This window comes from Salmo salar, chromosome 13, assembly GCF_965601325.2.
Source record: "Salmo salar chromosome 13, fSalSal1, whole genome shotgun sequence".
In the NCBI taxonomy this organism is placed as follows: Eukaryota; Metazoa; Chordata; class Actinopteri; order Salmoniformes; family Salmonidae; genus Salmo; species Salmo salar.
Genome location: NC_138303.1, coordinates 22,589,125 through 22,609,031, shown reverse-complemented (window position 1 = coordinate 22,609,031; position 19,907 = coordinate 22,589,125). Strand labels below are relative to the sequence as shown.

The following is a 19,907-nucleotide window of genomic DNA, read 5'->3' as shown; positions in this document are numbered from 1 at the left end:
ACAACTCTATGCGAAGGAGATGTTTTGCGCTGCATGAGATAAATGGTGTTCACACTAGATACTGATTGGTTTTCTGATCCACGCCCCTACTTTTTGGGGGGGTATTTGTGACCAACAGATGCATATCTGTATTCTCAGTCATGTGAAATCCAGGGCCTAATGAATATATTTCACTTGACTGATTTCCTTATATGAACTGTAACTCAGTAAAATCTTAGAAATCGTTGCATGTTATATTTTTATTCAGTGTAGTTTCCTGGACAGAATTCAAAATATGTGTGTGTCTTTTGGTCTGTATGAGAGTGTGTGAGTGGGAGAGCTAGGGTATGTGTGTGAGTCTGTGTTATGCTGAAAACAGGCGGGATAGTGTCTGCCTAAGTGTAGGAGAGGGAGCAGGAATAAATGTATTTTTCTGTCTGTGTGGGTGTTGTTGCAAGCAGAGGCTATTTTGTCTGAATGAATATACTTACTGTATGAGAGGAAGAGATGGAGGACTGATGTATGCATTAGTCTGTGTGTCCATAAGAGAGTAGCATATAGTGTCTGTGCTGCAGGGGCGCAACTTTGGTTTTAGAAGTGGGGGGGGGGGGGTATCCAGCCGGATAAACATTCCAAACAGCCTACCCAACCACTCGGAGGCATCCGCATGGTCCTAAAGCACACCGTTGCCTCGTTTTGCATCACATTCCAATGATAAAACTGGGGGGGGGGGGGGGGGACAAAAATGCCATTTCGGAATGCCATTCCGTCCCCAGTGAAAGTTGCACCCCAGCTGTGCTGTGTTTGAGTGAGAGACATTTTAAACTGGAGGGCAAAGCATGACTTGCAGAAGTGTGTGTTGCATGTGTATGAAAGAGAGATGGAGAGCGAGAGCTGAACCGTGTATTTGTGTGTGTGAGAGAGAGCTGCTGTTTGTGTGTGTTGTGTGTGGGATTTAAAGCTAGTGTGTGTGTGTGTGTGTGTGTGTGTGTGTGTGTGTGTGTGTGTGTGTGTGTGTGTGTGTGTGTGTGTGTGTGTGTGTGTGTGTGTGTGTGTGTGTGTGGAGTGAGAGAGATGGAGAGTTGGAGTGGCTGTAGGTAAATGATTGATGAGGAAGCACTGCATGGTTCTTACTACCTCCTCCTCTGGCTTCCGTGGTATGCTGGAATGGAGGGTGTTGAAACTGATATCATCTCTTGCTGTGGTAGGCATTCCCAGTGCCCATAGACCAGTGATCCACACAACCCTCTGGTAAACAGAGTGATGAACATTCCCTCAGCCAAACGTATCAGGGGAAACAGTATTAAACTATACAATAACATCTGTAAAACATCTTTCAAGCAAGACGTTCATCAGATGTAGAGCCAGAATATCACATTTCTGAGTTTGGTAATTACCTTGTAAATACTTTTACATTGAATTAAGTTAATTTTTATTGAGTTTATTCCCTTGCACCTGTTACTAAAATACCAGGTTTGCTGTTCCCAGATGGTGCAGTATACCACTCTCTACCATACCATCTTCTCAATGACTGTCACTAACTAACCAATGTTAAACAGAATATTATATTTGCATTGTGTTCAAATCGAGCTTTATTTATACAGCACTTTTCAGACATGGAATGCAACGCAATGTTCTTCGCATGCAAAAACTCATAAAAACAATGAAAATAAAATATTTACTACAAAAAAACTAAAGAATCACAAATGAAACTGAAAGACTAAAAAGCTACCTAAGGAAAAACAAAGCTAAAAATATGTTTTAAGATCTCTTAAATATGTCCACAGTTTCGGCCCCCCTCAGGTTCTCTGGCAGAGGCTGGGGGCATAATAACTGAAGTTAAAGGGCAGTGCCAGAGGACCTGAGGGAACTACTGGGTACATAAGTTAAAAGCATGCCTGACATGTATTGTAGTGAAGAATCGTGGATTGATTTAAAAAACAATAGAAGAATCTTAACATTAATTCTAAAACTCACAGGCAGCCAGTGCAGACCTTAAAACGTGTGTAATGTGTGCCCTCCATCTGTTCTTGGTCAGTACCCGTGCGGACAATTCTGTATGTTTTGCAGTTGACCAATGGCTTTCTTGGGTAGACCAGACAGTACATTGTCCATAAAAGCATGGATGAGTCTCTCTGTATCAACCTTAGAGAGAAACGGCCACACCTTGGCAATGTTCCTCAGGTGGTAAAAAGTTATTTTGGTCACATTACTAATGTGGGATTCAAAATTGAGTTCAGAATCTAAAATAACACCAAGGTTTTTTACCTGGTGTTTTATCTTTATTGCCCGTGATTTAGCTGGAGGAAGTGTTGAGCCATCCATGTGTTTGAATCACCAATACAATTTAATAATTTATCCGTGGAGCTAAAATCCTCTGTTGACATGGAAATGCAAAGTTGTGTATCGTCTGTGTAGCAGTGAAAATCAATGCTGTGCTTTCTGATAACGCTGCCAAGGGGTAACATATATAAACTGAACAGTACCGGACCCAAAATGTAACCTTGTGGAATGCCACTTGTATTTTCTCTGTTATGTTCACTAAGGGTGACAAAAAACTCCCAACCGGTTAAATAGGTCCTAAACCAATTTAGAACTTGACCGGAGAGGCCTAACCACCTCTCCAGTCTGTCCAGAAGGACATCATTGTCGAATGCAGCACTTGAATCCAAGCGCACGAGGACAGAGAGCTGTTTGGTGTTGGCACTAAGATCATTTGCCAATTTATCTAAGGCTGTCTCTGTGCTGTGGTGGGCACGAAAACCAGATCGGATTTTTTTTTAAATACAGTTGGCACTTAAAAAGGCATTTAGCTGTTTGAAAACCAATTTCTCCAGAATGTTGCTTACAAATGTATGTTTGGAGATTGGTCGAAAATTGCTAAAAACGGAAGAATCTAGATTACTTTTCTTCAGAAGGGGTTTCACCATAGCAGTGTTTCGTACAGTGGGGAAAGTGCCTGTGAACAGGGAGTGATTAACAATAGCTTGCATCTCTTCAGATATGCAATTAAAAACTGTTTTGAAGGTAGTGGGGTGGGGATAGGATCGAGAAGGCAGAAGCCTTAAGTTGTGATGTCACTTTCCTGAGCATGTCTGGATCAACCAGGGAAAGTAACTCCATAGTGCCTTTGCGTGGTAGGCTAGGGCACATATCATCAAACTTCTCATCAGGTCTTGTTTGTCTGATACCCAGCCTAATGTTTCATCTTTGAAATGTGCTGCAAACTCGTCACATTTACATGTGGAGGAAACACGTTTGCAATGTTGACATTTTCACATTTTTGTCTATAAGAGTAGGAATCATATGTCAAGCTAGATGTTTACATTTCATTTCTACACATTTTTATCAGCTAAGACCCGTGCTGTAGTGCTAAACCTGCACACACACTCATCCAGTTTTATGTATGTGATTAAAACACCGCCCACAGTGTTCCACTTGAGATGAAGGACGGATGGGAGTCAGTATGGAGTCTCTGTGATGAGGACATAGCACTGCACAACACTGCCCTTCCTCCTACTCAGCATCCAACACACTAGTTACTCTATGGAATTGAACATCAGAGAAAGATTCATCTGTAATTACAAGACACATTCTGAGATGGTCAATCATCGGATAATAACGTTCTATAAATCTGTTTATTTACACAGGAAACAGCTTTATCTACAGTGAAACAAATGAATCAGGAACATATTTTTTTCTCAATATACAGCACTACATTCTGCTGATCATACCATGCTCTAACCCATCACCCAGGACAACGGGATGCTGAGGTAATACTCCAGGTAGCTGTGTTGGTTTTCAAGGCAGGAATATTAGATTGTTTTGCCTAGAAATATAATTTCATGAGGATTAGTCTGAGTTGATTTTTAATGGGTTTCAATACTGGCAAGCAGGCAGCATTCTTTAAACCCTTTGCCTTTCTGAATCCACTAAGAGATGCAGTAAGAGCAAGCACTGGAGAGAGGCAGACTAGATTCAAGAACCCACTGAGATGTTGGAGGCTATTGAGGGCAACAAGGATCACATTGTACAGCAATGCAGAAGAAGGAACTAGTCTTTAGATTCTGAGAAAAACACAGGCAGATGAATAGACAAAACCGCAGGTGTCATCCTGAGAGGGTCCATTTGGGTATAGGCCTGCATACAGCACAGTAGCATTTTCAACACCCACCTGCAACAGCCCACACTAAGTGCACAATGGTGTATGGCGTTTATCTGTGAGAACATTACATGCAGGTTACTATCACACTATATCCTCTGACAAGGGGTTGTTTCTGAATACAACCTAGGCTACCAGTTGGTCATAACTTAGGCCTATGCCCTCCAAACCAGAAGACATTGCCAATGTGATGGGAGGAATAGCCTACTATTTTTTTTTTAGGTTTTATTGAGTAGGCTATGCACTGTAATTAAGAGCAAGTTCACCTTTTCCATTTTTTATTAGTTGATGTGAATTAAACATAGGCCAAAATCCAAAATGTATATCCCAAGGAGTATGTTCACTGTTTAATGGACCAATAGAAATTCTGCAACCATTTTCTGATGGTGTTTGGCCTATTCTTCTGTGGTTATCGGCTAGGAAAGCCTTACCACATCTGTCTTGGTTCCAGTAACTGATGTAGTCTAATAGCATATGCAGCTTGGTTCAGCAGATTCAATTTTAAGCGCAGTGAAATCAGATGCTGCCGAGGTAGCCCATGACCGTGAAAGCGCAGTTAGTGATAGATGCAATTGTCATGGAGTTACTCTCCGACAGTCCAATCTACATTTGCAAATGCTTGACACATCGGTATTGACAAAACGAGTCGTGATGACCATGAAGATGGCGCATTTTACGGTTTATCGCAGTTTTCTGAATTGTTCTTGCACCCCAAGACCAGTTTGGACCGGCACACAATATCACGACTGCTAATTATCATCTAACGACTCAACTCTACCGCCGGGAGTGGGACCCGATATCCGATTTGGTAGTTGAGCCATTGGCTAATGACTAACTGGGAAATAAATAAATAAACCTTAAAAAAAACTATTCCCGTTCCTATCGAGATGCTGCTGCAATAATAGCGTTCAGAGATTAGATTACCGTGTGTGTTGGGTAGGTGGACACAGAGACTGCATCAGTGTGTGACTAGGAGACGGCGAGCAGAGCAGACCGGGGAGATAAAGAAATCGCGGGTTAAGACATTTGTGGTCCTTTTTATGTTCTAGATTTCTATGGAGATTATCCCGTTCGTATCGAAGGAGTCGGGGATATTCTTATAGCTTTCATTTAGCTAAATTCTCCCACGATATCGACAGAATGAGGCTTGGTCTCCTGGTGGGAAAATAACCAAAAATTCCAAAATGTGGATACCAACAGAAGATGAAAAAATCGGAGTTGGTGAGTCCATTCTGTATTTATATAGACATTTGTCATTTTTGATTGCTTGTTTTCAATTTCATTGACTTTTCTCATTCAAAGCTGCTTATTTTCTAATGAAGAAGCGTTGTGATGATATCATGTTTGGTCATACAGGTTATTATAGGCTAGGCTACTGTAGGATATTCTCAGCTAACGATCACAATGTCTTTCAATTAATGTTTCATATATCTTTAAATCATGTGAGACTAATTATAGTTTACAAACCATATAGTTTAGCAGCTGTGGTTAATGGCTGAAGATAAGGTAATGCAAAGCCTAGGTTATTGCGTGGGATGATAGCCTATACCCTCTTATGGGCTAGATGGGCTACCTCTATTAGACTGTATCACCAGTGTCTATACCCATATAACCTATAAGGCTACAGTATCCTTATCATTCATTCATAGACTACATTTAATTTTTTGAGTTCTGAAAATGCGTCAATCATAGTGTTCTATCCATGTGTTGAAGAGCGGCAGAGCCTATATCGCTGAAAAGGCTATTCGACTGGAAACCACGAGGGGGCAATGAGATAGCGTTCTGCCAACAGGTGTAGCTTACGTTTTAGAGTCTGACTATGCGTAGGCCGTCTACTTGTCCGGCATTTATAACATAGCACCACGACTACCTCGCTACTACAATAGTTTCTACTTAGCCTACTACAACCAACGCCAACCCATCCCTCGTCTTCATGCTCGGTCCATGTAGGCCGAATTATTTGGACAGTGCAAGTAGTGGTGTAAAGTACTTAAGTAAAAATACTTGAAAGTACTACTTAAGTGGGTTTTTGGGGTGTATCTGCACTTTACTATTTATATTTTGGACAACTTTTACTTTTACTTCACTACATTCCTAAATAAAATAATGTTGTTTGTACTCCATACATTTTCCCCGACTCCCAAAAGTACTCGCTACATTTTAAATGCTTAGCAGGACAGGAAAATGGTCCAATTCACACATTTATCAAGAGAACAACCCTGGTCATCCCTACTGTCTCTGATCTGGCGGACTCACTGAACACATGCTGCGTTTGTTAATTATGTCTGAGTGTTGGAGTGTACCCCTGGCTATCTGTAAATAAAAAGAAAAAAAAGAAAATGGTGCCGTCTGGCAGTGGCGGTTCTAGACCATTTCAACTGGGGGGGCCAAGCTGGGGCCAGTTGTACTGTTAGAGGGGCCAGTTACATTAGACGTTATTGTTGTCATATCGTTTTCTTCACTGCATTGCAGGCATTAGCAGGCAAAAGACCATGTTCATACTCATTAGTGTTCCGCGTTGCCACTGTCTAATAACGGATGTAAAAAAAGAACGATAGCAAAAATGTGTTATGTAAAAATGATTTCATACTCCACATTTAGGGGGGCCACAAGAGGGTCCAAAATTGTTGTTACATGGGCACTGCCCCCCCCCCCAGAACCGCTAGTGCCGTCTGGTTTGCTTAATATAAGCAAATTGAAATTATTTGTACTTTTACTGATACTTAGGTATATTTTAGCAATTACATTTACTTTTGATACTTAAGTATGTTTAAAACCAAATACTTTTAGACTTTTACTCAAGTAGTATTTTAATGGGTGACTTTTACTTTTACTTGAGTAATTTTCTATCAAGGTATCTTTACTTTTACTCAAGTATGATAATTGTGTACTTTTTCCACCACTGGTAACACTAGACGTAGTGGATAATCGTATCAGTAGTATTGGAGAAGTCTGTTCCTGGCAATTTGAATGAGTCATATTGAATCAGTTCGCTCAAAATGCACGCACGCACGCGCACACACACACGGCTTTGCATGTTTGTATTACATTGTAGATTCGAAAAATACCCAGACTCCAGAACTATTGATTGGTGTTCAACAAAGAGGAAACAAAGGCTGAAAACTATTGATTTGACATTGGAGGAGGAGAGAAGCAACAGTTTGATGAGAGCACGCAGCGTACTGTAGCCTACCCTTGATTCTTCAAGTTCAACCAGATGCTTTTTTTTGTCGATGTTCACGGAGGTGAAAATGACACTTAAACCAACCTCTGGCCTGTCGTTGTCCGTGGTGCTGAAAGTGCTGAAATGTGGAAGGCAGAGCATTTAAACCAGAGCCCGTTTCACAAAAGCGTTTTAAGGCTGTATTCATTAGGATCCTATAGTTCTAACGAAGCTTTTGGGAAACCGCGTCCAGGTCATTTCCATATAAAATGGCCCATGATCACCAACATGTGAAGTTCATTGAAAACAAGGAGTCTATATTTTTCCACCTTAAAAAAGTAGGCATATGTAATGGCTTTGATTCCTGGTCAAACAAGTGGAAAAGGGATCTACCAGAATTTTTTTTTTTTTAAAGTAATTACAAACACAATAACGTTGAAGTAAAATACCCCCTGCCAACTAATGTCAACACTTATAATTAATGTTGGATAAATTATTTGCCTTCTGTAAGTTAAAGAAACATTGCCTTGTGCCTTGTTATTCCATTACCAAAAACCCACATATCTTTAAAATATTTTCAGATTTCTCTCCCTCATAAGGAGGATAATGAAAGTTCACAGAAGTAAGTCGAAATAAAGGGAGACTTACCATTTATTTAAAGTGTTACTGATATCAATTTTGTTTATGAATTATTAAGTGATTCAAATGTGTAATGCTGTTACCAAATCGGTAACGGAATTACTGCAATTGAATTGACTACGATGGGAAATCACAAACCACAGTTGGGTCACCTGCTGCTGCCCTTTTTTCAAAGTCAAAGTGTCATGTCATAGCGGACACCCCATTCTTTCTGCAGAAATGTTTTCATCTTAATTCGGAACAGATATTTAACAGAGTTTTTGGAAAACGTGGTCGCATAAATGGAGGGAAATTTTACCGTAATTCTGTTAACAAACTTTGCATCTGCATAGTTCTTTCAATAAATGTGTTTTTGTGAAACGTTCTGTGTAAATTGTTAAAAGTATTCCTTGTGCATAGACTTGTATGTTCTGTTAAAATTTTAAATCATTGTTTGTTTGATCTATCACAACATGGCAGTGCACAGACCTGATTCAGCTGATCAACTGATAGTCACGTGTTAATGGTGTGGTGGGTTAGAACAAAATGTGCAACGCTGTAGGTAGGCCCACTTGACTTGAATTGATAAGCACTGATGCAGATGATTATGTAGGCCACAGCCGGAGGCATACACACTGTTAAAGGACCAACTGTGTCCATTTTGTTTTACTGCTCTGAATTTTGCCAGAGTAATCAAAAGGCACATCATATTCTTCAGATTGGTGGGCTGATGCTGAGGGTTGATGTTTGAAGCTGTCCTTTTTAAAACAATGTCCCATGTTGAAAGCTACAAACTGAAATTGAGATATCAGATTTAATTGGAAGCATCTCTAAACAGACACAAGCAATTTTTCCATCAATTGTTTACAGACAGATTATTTCACTTATAATTCACTGTATCACAATTCCAGTGGCTCAGAAGGTTTACATACACTAAGTTGATGGTGCCTTTAAACAGCTTAGAAAATTCCAGAAAATTATGTCATGGCTTTAGATGCTTCTGATAGGCTAATTGACATAATTTGAGTCAATTGGAGGTGTACCTGGATGTATTTCAAGTCTACCTTCAAACTCAGTGCCTCTTTGCTTGACATCATGGGAAATCAGCCAAGACCTCAGAAAAAAATTGTAAACATCCAGAAGTTTGGTTCATCCTTGGGAGCAATTTCCAAACGCCTGAAGGTACCACGTTCCTCTGTACAAACAATAGTACGCAAGTATAAACACCATGGGACCACGCAGCCATCATACCGCTCAGGAAGGAGACGCATTCTGTCTCCAAGAGATGAACGTTCTTTGGTGCGAAAAGTGCAAATCAATCCCAGAACAACAGCGAAGGACCTTGTGAAGATGCTGGAGGAAACAGGTAAAAAAGTATCTATATCCACAGTAAAATTAGTCCTAAATTGACATAACCTGAAAGGCCGCTCAGCAAGGAAGAAGAGTCTGCTCCAAAACCGCCATAAAAAAGCCAGACTACGGTTTGGGGACAAAGATCGTACTTTTTGGAGAAATGTCCTCTGGTCTGATGAAACAAAAATATAACTTCTTAGGCCATAATTACCATCTTTATGTTTGGAGGTTAAAGGGGGAGTCTTTCAAGCCGAAGAACACCATTCCAACCGTGAAGCACGGGGGTGGCAGCATCATGTTGTAGGGGTGCTTTGTGCACTTCTCAAAATAGATGGCTTCATGAGGTAGGAAAACGATGTGGATATATTGAAGGAACATCTCAAGACATCAGTCAGGAAGTTAAAGCTAGGTCGCAAATGGGTTTTAAAAATGAACAATGACCCCAAACATATTTCCAAAGTTGTGGCAAATTAGCTTAAGGACAACAAAGTCAAGGTATTGGAGTGGCCATCACAAAGGCCTGACCTCAATCCTATAGAAAGTTTGTGGGCAGAATTGAAAAAGAGTGTGTGAGCAAGGAGGCCTACAAACCTGACTCAGTTACACCAGCTCTGTCAGGAGGAATGGGCCAAAATTCACCCAACTTATTGTGGGAAGCTTGTGGAAGGCTACCCAAAACGTTTGACCCAAGTTAAACAATTTAAAGGCAATGCTACCAATTGAGTGTATGTAAACTTCTGACCCACTGGGAATGTGATGAAAGAAATAAAAGCTGAAATAAATCATTCTCATTCACAAAAATCTAGGAGATGTAAAAAAAACTTTTAAAAAACTCAGGAAATATATATTTCTTTTTTACACATATGTATTTACCCCTTTTTTGGGGTAGGCACAAAACTATCTTCATACTTTCATTTGTTTTTTTAAAGCCGGTACTGGTTACCTTCAGAGGATTCCTATGACAATTGTGTGGGTCATAAAGCAAAAAGGAGAACACCATTGTGTTCGGGAGAATCTACCCTTTCCACCGTGGTGTCCCATTAGTAGCCCAAATGGTTCAGATGCTACAAAACAGAAGTTGGCACATCGACGAGTCTCTTGACAATTGTAGGGGTCGTAGAAAAGGAGAGCATTTCCATAGAGTAGTCATAATAGTTTCTAGGTCAAACTGTTTGGACGCTGCAGACATTTAGTGAGAAGACAGATTTTTTGGATGTCTCATTGTCTGACAAACACCTCTCTAGCTCTGTTACCTTTCACCGCAGATGTGGAAGTGCAAAACTGGCCGGTGGCAGTGGTGATTTTAGCATGTAAATCTTGGTGGTGCAAACTCCCCAAACATTTTTTTTAGATGCATGCCAGCAAAGCCACTACACAACCCTAAACAATAAATTCATTGCGCTATAACGGCAACAAGCGGTGTGCACAAATGTTTAGGGCCTATGTAACCGATGTGAAATGGCTAGTTAGTTAGCGGTGGTGCGCGCTAATAGCGTTTCAATCGGTGACGTCACTCGCTCCCCTTGCGTTGCATGGGTAACGATGCTTCGTGGGTGTCAGTTGTTGATGTGTGCAAGAGTCCCTGGTTCGAGCCCAGGTTGGGGCGAAGAGAGGGACGGAACCTACACTGTTACACCTACATAAAGCTGTCCCAACAGCAGAGCTTTCTTTCCAGCACAATGGAGTGAATCCTTACCACTGCTACACCTGGCTATCAGCGGAGCCTTGTCTGGCAGCGAAACAATTCATTCAGCTTCATTTAATGCCTTTTTAAAAAACATAGCTGATATGGCTGACTATATCTCCCCGTCATATTACATAATTTCTGAAGCTGCATATAAGACATTTTTGGACTCACCTTGTTGTGCGCGACGGTCCTTTAATGGCAAATTTTGTCATCAAAGAAAAAGATTTACAATTCCGAGTTGGATGATTGTTCAAAACGTATTTTCCCAGTCTGACTTCCCAGTTGCAATGCTTGCACTTAGCCACTGTCACCGATTCCTTCCAAACAACTCATTGTTGAACTTGCGATTTCCAACTTGTTGTGTAATGTTTATGTCTGCCACTGTCTCTTATGACCGAAAAGAGCTTCTGGATATCAGAACAGCGATTACTCACCTCGAACTGGATGAAGATTTTTTCTTTAACGAGTCGGACGCAAAGGATTTACTCCAGATACCCAACCAGGCCCAAATTCCCATCATTCGCATGAAGAGAAGACGCCGATACAAGGGACGCAGGTCGGGGTACCTTCTGAGAATTAGTCAGCGAGATGAAATTAATATCCTATGTTTCACTGAGTCGTGGCTGAATGATGACATGGATAATATACAGTTGGCTGTTTTTTCTGTTTATCGGCAAGACAGAACAGCTGCCTCCAGTAAGACAAGGGTTGGCAGTCCATCTCTATTTGTCAATAACAGCTGGTGCGCAAAATCAAATATTAAGGAAGTCTCCCCTGAGGTAGAGTATCATGATAAGCTGTAGACCACAATTTACCAAGAGATATTTCATCTATATTTTTCGTAGCTGTCTATTTACCACCACAAACCGATGCTGGCACTAAGACCACACTCAGCGAGCTGTATAAAGCCATACGCAAGCAAGAAAATACTCATCCGGAGGCGTGCTCCTAGTGGCAAAACTAAAGCAGGAAGTACCAGTAACTCGCTCAATACGGAAGTGGTCAGAGTATGCAGATGCTAAGCTACAGGACTGTTTTGCTAGCACAGACTGGAATATGTTCCAGGTCTCATGATATCATTGGAGTATACCACATCAGTCACCGGCTTCATCAATAAGTGCATCGATGACATTGTCCCCACAGTGACTGTACATACATACCCCAATAAGAAGCCATGGATTACAGGCAACATCTGCACAGAGCTAAAGGGTAGAGTTGCCGCTTTCAAGGAAATCCCGCTATGCCCTCAGACGAACCATCAAACAGGCAAAGCGTAAATACAGGACTAAGATTGAATCCTACTACACCGGCTCTGACACTTATCAGATGTGGCAGGGCTTGCAACCTATTACGGACTACAAAGAAAAGCCCAGCCACGAGCTGCCCAGTGACACAAGCCTACCAGATGAGCTAAATTACTTATATGCGCACTTCGAGGCAAGCAACACTGAAGCATGCATGAGAACACCAGCTGTTCTGGACGACTGTGTGATTACGCTCGCCATGGCCAATGTGAATAAGACCTTTAAACAGGTCAACAATCACAAGGCCACAGGACCAAATGGATTATCAGGACGTGTACTTCGAGCATACGCTGACCAACTGGCAAGTGTCTTCACTGACATGTTCTACCTGTCCCTGGCCAAGTCTGTAATACTTACATGTTTCAAGCAGACCACCATAGTCCCTGTGCCCAAGAACACCAAGGGAACCTGCCTAAATGACTACCGACCTGTAGCACTCATGTCAGTAGCCATGAAGTGCTTTGAAAGGCTGGTCATGGCTCACATCAACACCATCATCACAGCAACCCTAGACCCACTCCAATTTGCATACTGCCCCAACAGATCCACAGATGATGGAATCTCTATTGCACTCAACACTGCCCTTTCCCACCTGGACAAAAGGAACACCTACATGAGAATGCTATTCATTGACTACAGCTCAGCGTTCAACACCATGGTGCCCTCAAAGCTCATCACTAAGCTAAGGACTCTGGGACTAAACACCTTCGTCTGCAACTGGATTCTGGACTTCCTGACGGGTGGCCCCCAGGTGGTAAGGGTAGGCAACGACACATTTGTCACGCTGATCCTCAACATGTGGGCCCCCCAGGGGTGCGTGCTTAGTCCCCTCCTGTACACCCTGTAGGCCTGATCACCGACAACGATGAGACAGCCTATAGGGAGGAGGTCAGAGACCTGGAAGTGTAGTGCCAGGACAACAACCTCTCTCTCAATGTGATCAAGACAAAGGAGATTATCATGGACTATAGGAAAAAGGGGACCGAGCACGCCCCCATTCTCATCGACGGGGCTGTAGTAGAGCAGGTTGAGTGCTTGAAGTTCCTTGGTGTCCACATCAACAACAAACTATCATGGTCTAAAAACACCAAAAGGCCAAGATTCCTGCCATCCAGGACCTTTATACCTATCAGGAATCAAGGTAAGACCCAGATGCAGACACGTCGAATTGACAATGGTTTAATATTACAACAGGGGCAGGCAGCAGACAGGGCAAGGCAGGCAGGGTTCAGTGAACCAGAGGTGGGGCAACGGTACCGGACGGCAGGCAGGTTCAGGGTCAGGATAGGCAGAGGTCAACAATCCAGAGGTGGGGCAAAGGTGCAGGCAGGCTCAGGGTCAGGAGCAGGCAATGTGATCAGGCAGGCTGGCTCAGAGTCAGAACAGGCAAGGGTCAAAACCAGGAGGGGGAGAAAAAGAGAGACTGGAAAAAGCAGGAGCTGATAACAAAAACGCTGGTTGACTTGACAAACAAGACAAACAGTCAACAGACAGACAGAGAACACAAGTATAAATACACAGGTGATAATGGGGAAGATGGGCGACACCTGGAGGGGGGTGGAGACAACCACAATGACAGGTGAAGCAGATCAGGGTGTTCCCCCCCCCCCCCCCATCCCCCCATAGGGGCACCACCTGGGGTCCCACCTGGGAGCATACCTGGTTGACCGGGGTGTCGGTGTTGAAAATCCGCAATGAGGCTTGGGTCCAGGATCTCCCTGTCGGGGACCCAGCACCTCTCCTCCGGGTCATAACCCTCCCAATCAACCAGGTACTAGAACCCCCTGCCCTGAGGTCGAACCTTCAGGAGACACCTCACCGTATAAGCCGGTTGGCCGTCGATGAGACGGGGGAGACGGGTGGGCCATAGCCATAACACTGCTGAACAGCTAATCAAATGTCTACCGGACTATTTGCATTGACCCCCCTTTTTTTCACGCTCCTGCTACTCACTGTTCATTATCTAATATCTATGCATAGTCACTTTACCCCTACCATGTACATATTAACTCAATTACCTCGACTAACCTGTACCCCCGCACATTGACTTGGTATTGGTACCCCCTGTATATAGGCTCGTTATAGTTATTTTATTGTTGCTATTTTATTTTTTACTTTAGTTTATTTAGTAAATATTTTTCTTAACTCTTATTTTACTTAAAACTGCATTGTTGGTAAGGTCATTTCACAGTAAGGTCTACACCTGTTGTATTCTACGCATGTGACAAATATCATTTGATTTGATTTGATATGTTAGGGGTAAAGGTAGCTGTTGATATGGTAGGGGTAAAGAAAGCTGAAGATATGTTAGGGGTAAAGATAGCTGTTGATATGTTAGGGGTAAAGATAGCTGTTGATATGTTAGGGGTAAAGATAGCTGTTGATTTGGTAGGGGTAAAGATAGCTGTTGATATGGTGGGGGTAAAGATAGCTGTTGATATGGTGGGGGTAAAGATAGCTGTTGATTTGGTAGGGGTAAAGAAAGCTGAAGATATGTTAGGGGTAAAGATAGCTGTTGATATGTTAGGGGTAAAGATAGCTGTTGATATGTTAGGGTTAAAGATAGCGGTTGATATGTTAGGGGTAAAGATAGCTGTTGATATGTTAGGGGTAAAGAAAGCTGAAGATGTGTTAGGGGTAAAGATAGCTGTTGATATGGTGGGGTAAAGATAGCGGTTGATATGTTAGGGGTAAAAAAAAGCTGTTTATATGGTAGGGGTAAAGATAGCGGTTGATATCACCACCTTCCGGAGACACCTGAAACCCCACCTCTTTAAGGAATACCTAGGATAGGATAAAGTAATCCTTAGATGCACTATTGTAAAGTGGTTGTTCCACTGGATATCATAAGGTGAATGCACCAATTTGTAAGTCGCTCTGGATAAGAGCGTCTGCTAAATGACTTAAATGTAAATGATATGTTAGGGGTAAAGATAGCTGTTGATATGGTAAGGGTAAAGATAGCTGTTGATATGGTAAGGGTAATGATAGCTGTTCATATGGTAGGTGTAAAGATAGCTGTTGATATGGTAGGGGTAAATAAAGCTGAAGATATGTTAGGGGTAAAGATAGTTGTTGATATGTTAGCGGTAAAGAAAGCTGAAGATATGTTAGGGGTAAAGATAGCTGGACACATACTGTACTGTATGACTGCCACTTCTCACTCTGCCTCAGAAACATCTGCCCCTCGTGGCTCTGACATTGGCCTGCCCTTGCACCTCCACATTGAATGGCTCAAGTGCAACACAATACAGCAATAAACTTGAAAGTCATGGCAATTTGGAGCAATGCCATCTTGGACAATGATGTGGATGGACAGCCATAAGCAAGTACATAATGCAGGACATACAGCTAATGTTCCATTGTGAGGGGGATTACAGAGATTAGAGTACCCTAAGCACCATTTCTTCATGGTTTTAACCCCCTGAGGACACAACCATTGATGCTCTCCACCGCTGCAGGTTGGCCGAGCAGCCTTGTGGTCATCTAAAAAGTAATGAAAGGTAACAAGGTCATCATCAATTAGTCATGTGACCTCCACTGCAGATGGGTGCCATACTCACTCAGATAGCTGTGGCTGCTGTTCTGGAATCAGATCTGACAGAAGCGCTAGGGCACTCCTGTGGCACAAGGTTAGCTTAGCAGAACCTGCGAACAGTGATGCAATGTGTGTCTGAGTGAGTGAGCGTTCATTCAGGTCATGCTGAACAACATGACTCATTGGGCCAAACAGAAAAAGCCCTTGTGTAATTTTTAACTGAGCAATGTGGATCTGGGAAAGGGTTTCTCAAGCTAGGAAAGAAGTAGAACTGGAAATTACCAGTATGTGATACAAGGAGCCGATATGATGTGTATTGCAATTCTCACGATTCTATATTGCGCTTTTATATTGCTCACTATATGTCTTCTGCAGAGAGACGAGAGAGTTTTGATCAGTCAGGGAAATACTAGTGCTGAAAACATGTTGGCTCACTATTTAAAAAGAAGATGGTGAACAAGCTATAGGATGGAAAATACCGGAGTTTTGGCGCAGGTACAGCTAACAAACTCTAGCTAAGGTTACCTACATTAGCAAACATTTTTAAATAATAATCTGTATACATACACTATAAATACAAAAGTATGTGAACACCCCTTCAAATTAGTGGATTCGGCTATTTTAGCACACCCGTTGCTGACAGGTGTGTAAAATGGAGCACACAGCCATGCAATCTCCATAGACAAACAATAGCAGAAGAATGGCCTTACTGAAGAGCTCAGTGACTTTGGCACCGTCATAGGATGCCACCTTTCCAACAAGTCAGTTTGTCAAATTTCTGCCTTGCAAGAGCTGTCCCGGTCTGTCCTCGGTTGCAACACTCACTACCGAGTTCCAAGCATGCCTCTGGAAGCAAAGAAACATCAGAACTGTTCGTTGGTAGCTTCATGAAATGGGTCTCCATGGCTGAACAGCTGCATACAAGCCTAAGATTACCATGTGCAATGTCAAGCGTCGGCTGGAGTGGTGTAAAGCTCGTTGCCATTGGACTCTGGAGAAGTGCAAACACGTTCTCTGGAGTGATGAATCACCCTTCACCATCTGGCAGTCCGACAAACAAATCTGGGTTTGGCGGATGCCAGTAGAATGCTACCTGCCCCAATGCATAGTGCCAACTGTAAAGTTTGGTGGAGGATGAATAATGGTCTGGGGCTGTTTTTCATGCTTCAGGCCAGGCCCCTTAGATCAAGTGAAGGGAAATCTTAACGCTACAGCATACAATGACATTCTGGATGAATTGGAATGCCGACTGCGGGGCTAATCACCCAACATCAGTGCCCGACCTCACTAATGCTCTTGTGGCTGAATTGATGCAAGTCCCCGCAGCAATGTTCCAACATCTAGTGGAACCCTTCCCAGAAGAGTGGAGGCTGTTACAGCAGCAAAGGGGGGACCAACTCCATATTAATGACCATTATTTTAGAATGAGATGTTCGATGAGCAGGTGTCCACATACTTTAGGTAATGTAGTGTGTATATATATATATATATATATATATATATATATATATATATATATACAGTACCAGTCAAAAGTTTGGACACACCTACTCATTCAAGGGTTTTTCTTTATTTTACTATTTTCTACATTGTTGAATAGTAGTGAAGACATCAAAACTATAAAATAACACAAAAAGTGTTAAACAAATCAAAATATATTTTATATTTGAGATTCTTCAAAATAGCCACCCTTTGCATTGATGGCAGTTTTGTACACTCTTGGCATTCTCTCAACCAGCTTCATGAGGTGGAATGAATTTCAATTAACAGGTGTGCCTTATCAAAAGCAAATTTGTGGAATTTCTGTCCTTAATGCATTTGAGACAATCAGTTGTGTTGTGACAAGGTAGGGATGGTACACAGAAGATAGCCCTGTTTGGTAAAAGACCAACTCTTAAAGTTTCTTCAAGTGAAGTCAGAAAAACCTCCAAGTGCTATGATGAAACTGGCTCTCATGACAACCACCATAGGAGAAGGAAGGCCCAGAGTTAGTTGGGTATATATATATATAGATCTTACAAAAGTGAGTACACCCCTCACATTTTTGTAAATATTTGAGTATATCTTTTCATGTGACAACACTGAAGAAATGACACTTTGCTACAATGTAAATTAGTGAGTGTTCAGCTTGTTTAACAGTGTCCCCTCAAAATAACACAACACACAGCCATTAATGTCTAAACCGCTAGCAACAAAAGTGAGTACACCCCTAAGTGGAAATGTCCAAATTGGGCCCAATTAGCCATTTTCCCTCCCCGGTGTCATGTGACTCGTTAGTGTTACAAGGTCTCAGGTGTGAATGGGGAGCAGGTGTGTTAAATTTGGTGTCATCGCTCTCACACTCCCTCATACTGACTGGTCACTGGAAGTTCAACATGGCACCTCATGGCAAAGAACTCTCTGAGGATCTGAAAAAAAGAATTGTTGCTCTACATAAAGATGGCCTGGGTTATAAGAAGATTGCCAAGACCCTGAAACGGAGCTGCAGCACGTATGGCCAAGACCATACAGCGGTTTAACAGGACAGGTTCCACTCAGAACAGGCCTCGCCATGGTCGACCAAAGAAGTTGAGTGCACGTGCTCAGCTTCATATCCAGAGGTTGTCTTTGGGAAATAAACATATGAGTGCTGCCAGCATTGCTGCAGAGGTTGAAGGGGTGAGGGGTCAGCCTGTCAGTGCTTAGACCATACACTGCATCAAATTGGTCTGCATGGCTGTCGTCCCAGAAGGAAGCCTCTTCTAAAGATGATGCACAAGAAAGCCCGCAAACAGTTTGCTGAAGACAAGCAGACTAAGGACATGGATTACTGGAACCATGTCCTGTGGTCTGATGAGACCAAGATAAACTTATTTGGTTCAGATGGTGTCAAGCATCTGTGGCGGCAACCAGGTGAGGAGTACAAAGACAAGTGTGTCTTGCCTGCAGTCAAGCATGGTGGTGGGAGTGTCATGGTCTGGGGCTGCATGAGTGCTGCCGGCACTGGGGAGCTACAGTTCATTGAGGGAACCATGAATGCCAACATGTACTGTGACATACTGAAGCAGAGCATGATCCCCTCCCTTCGGAGACTGGGCCGCAGGGCAGTATTCCAACATGATAACGACCCTAAACACACCTCCAAGACGACCACTGCCTTGCTAAAGAAGCTGAGGTTAAAGGTGATGGACTGGCCAAGCATGTCTCCAGACCTAAACCCTATTGAGCATCTGTGGGGCATCCTCAAACGGAAGGTGGAGGAGTGCAAGGTCTCCAACATCCACCAGCTCCGTGATGTCATCATGGAGGAGTGGAAGAGGACTCCAGTGGCAACCTGTGAAGCTCTGGTGAACTCCATGCCCAAGAGGGTTAAGGCAGTGCTGGAAAATGATGGTGGCCACACAAAATATTGACACTTTGGGCCCAATTTGGATATTTTCACTTAGGGGTGTACTCAATTTTGTTGCCAGCGGTTTAGACATTAATGGCTGTGTGTTTTGTTATTTTGAGGGGACAGTTATACAAGCTGTACATTGTAGCAAAGTGTCATTTCTTTAGTGTTGTCACATGAAAAGATATACTCAAATATTTTCAAAAATGTGAGGGGTGTACTCACTTTTGTGAGCTACTGTGTGTGTAATATATATATATATATATATTATTAAATTTTGTTTTACATATCGATATAATATCCCCCCCCATCACTATAGAGAAGCAGGACCTCCAGGGTCTGAATGCTTAGTCACAATGCGCTGTATGGTTAGAGGAACTAATCTGGGATCAATCTGGGATAACTGTGATCACCTGCCCTAACAGCTGTGTTTTGCTTTGCCTCTAAAAGGACTCAGGAAGCCATCATGATAGCTTCTATTCAATACAGCACTCATTAACGTGGTCTTTCAAGATGTGAATTTCACTATAATTTTAGGTGCTTTTGCTAATAAAGATGACACCGCTTAACTTCCATCTGTTAGCAGGGTTGGTTTGGTTACTTTCTAAATGTAATCTGTTACAGTTAATAGTTACCTGTCCAAAATTGTAATCAGTAATGTAATATGATTACTTTCCTGTTAAGATGCATTAGAAGACATAAAGGATCCATCAAATGCATTCGGTGTGTCATC

The 19,907-nt window shown here is 42.3% G+C and overlaps 1 protein-coding gene across 1 annotated transcript in view; it reads left to right on the top strand.

Moving 5' to 3' along the window:
- Positions 1 to 4,664: 4,664 nt before the first annotated feature.
- Positions 4,665 to 19,907, top strand: part of LOC106566670 (dedicator of cytokinesis protein 3) — an 80,395-nt gene continuing 65,152 nt past the window's right edge. Inside the window, exon 1 of the mRNA XM_082959888.1 lies at positions 4,665 to 5,362. Within this exon, the coding sequence (XP_082816014.1) occupies positions 5,326 to 5,362 (37 nt within the window). The 5' untranslated portion in view covers positions 4,665 to 5,325. The remainder of the gene's footprint in view (positions 5,363 to 19,907) is intronic.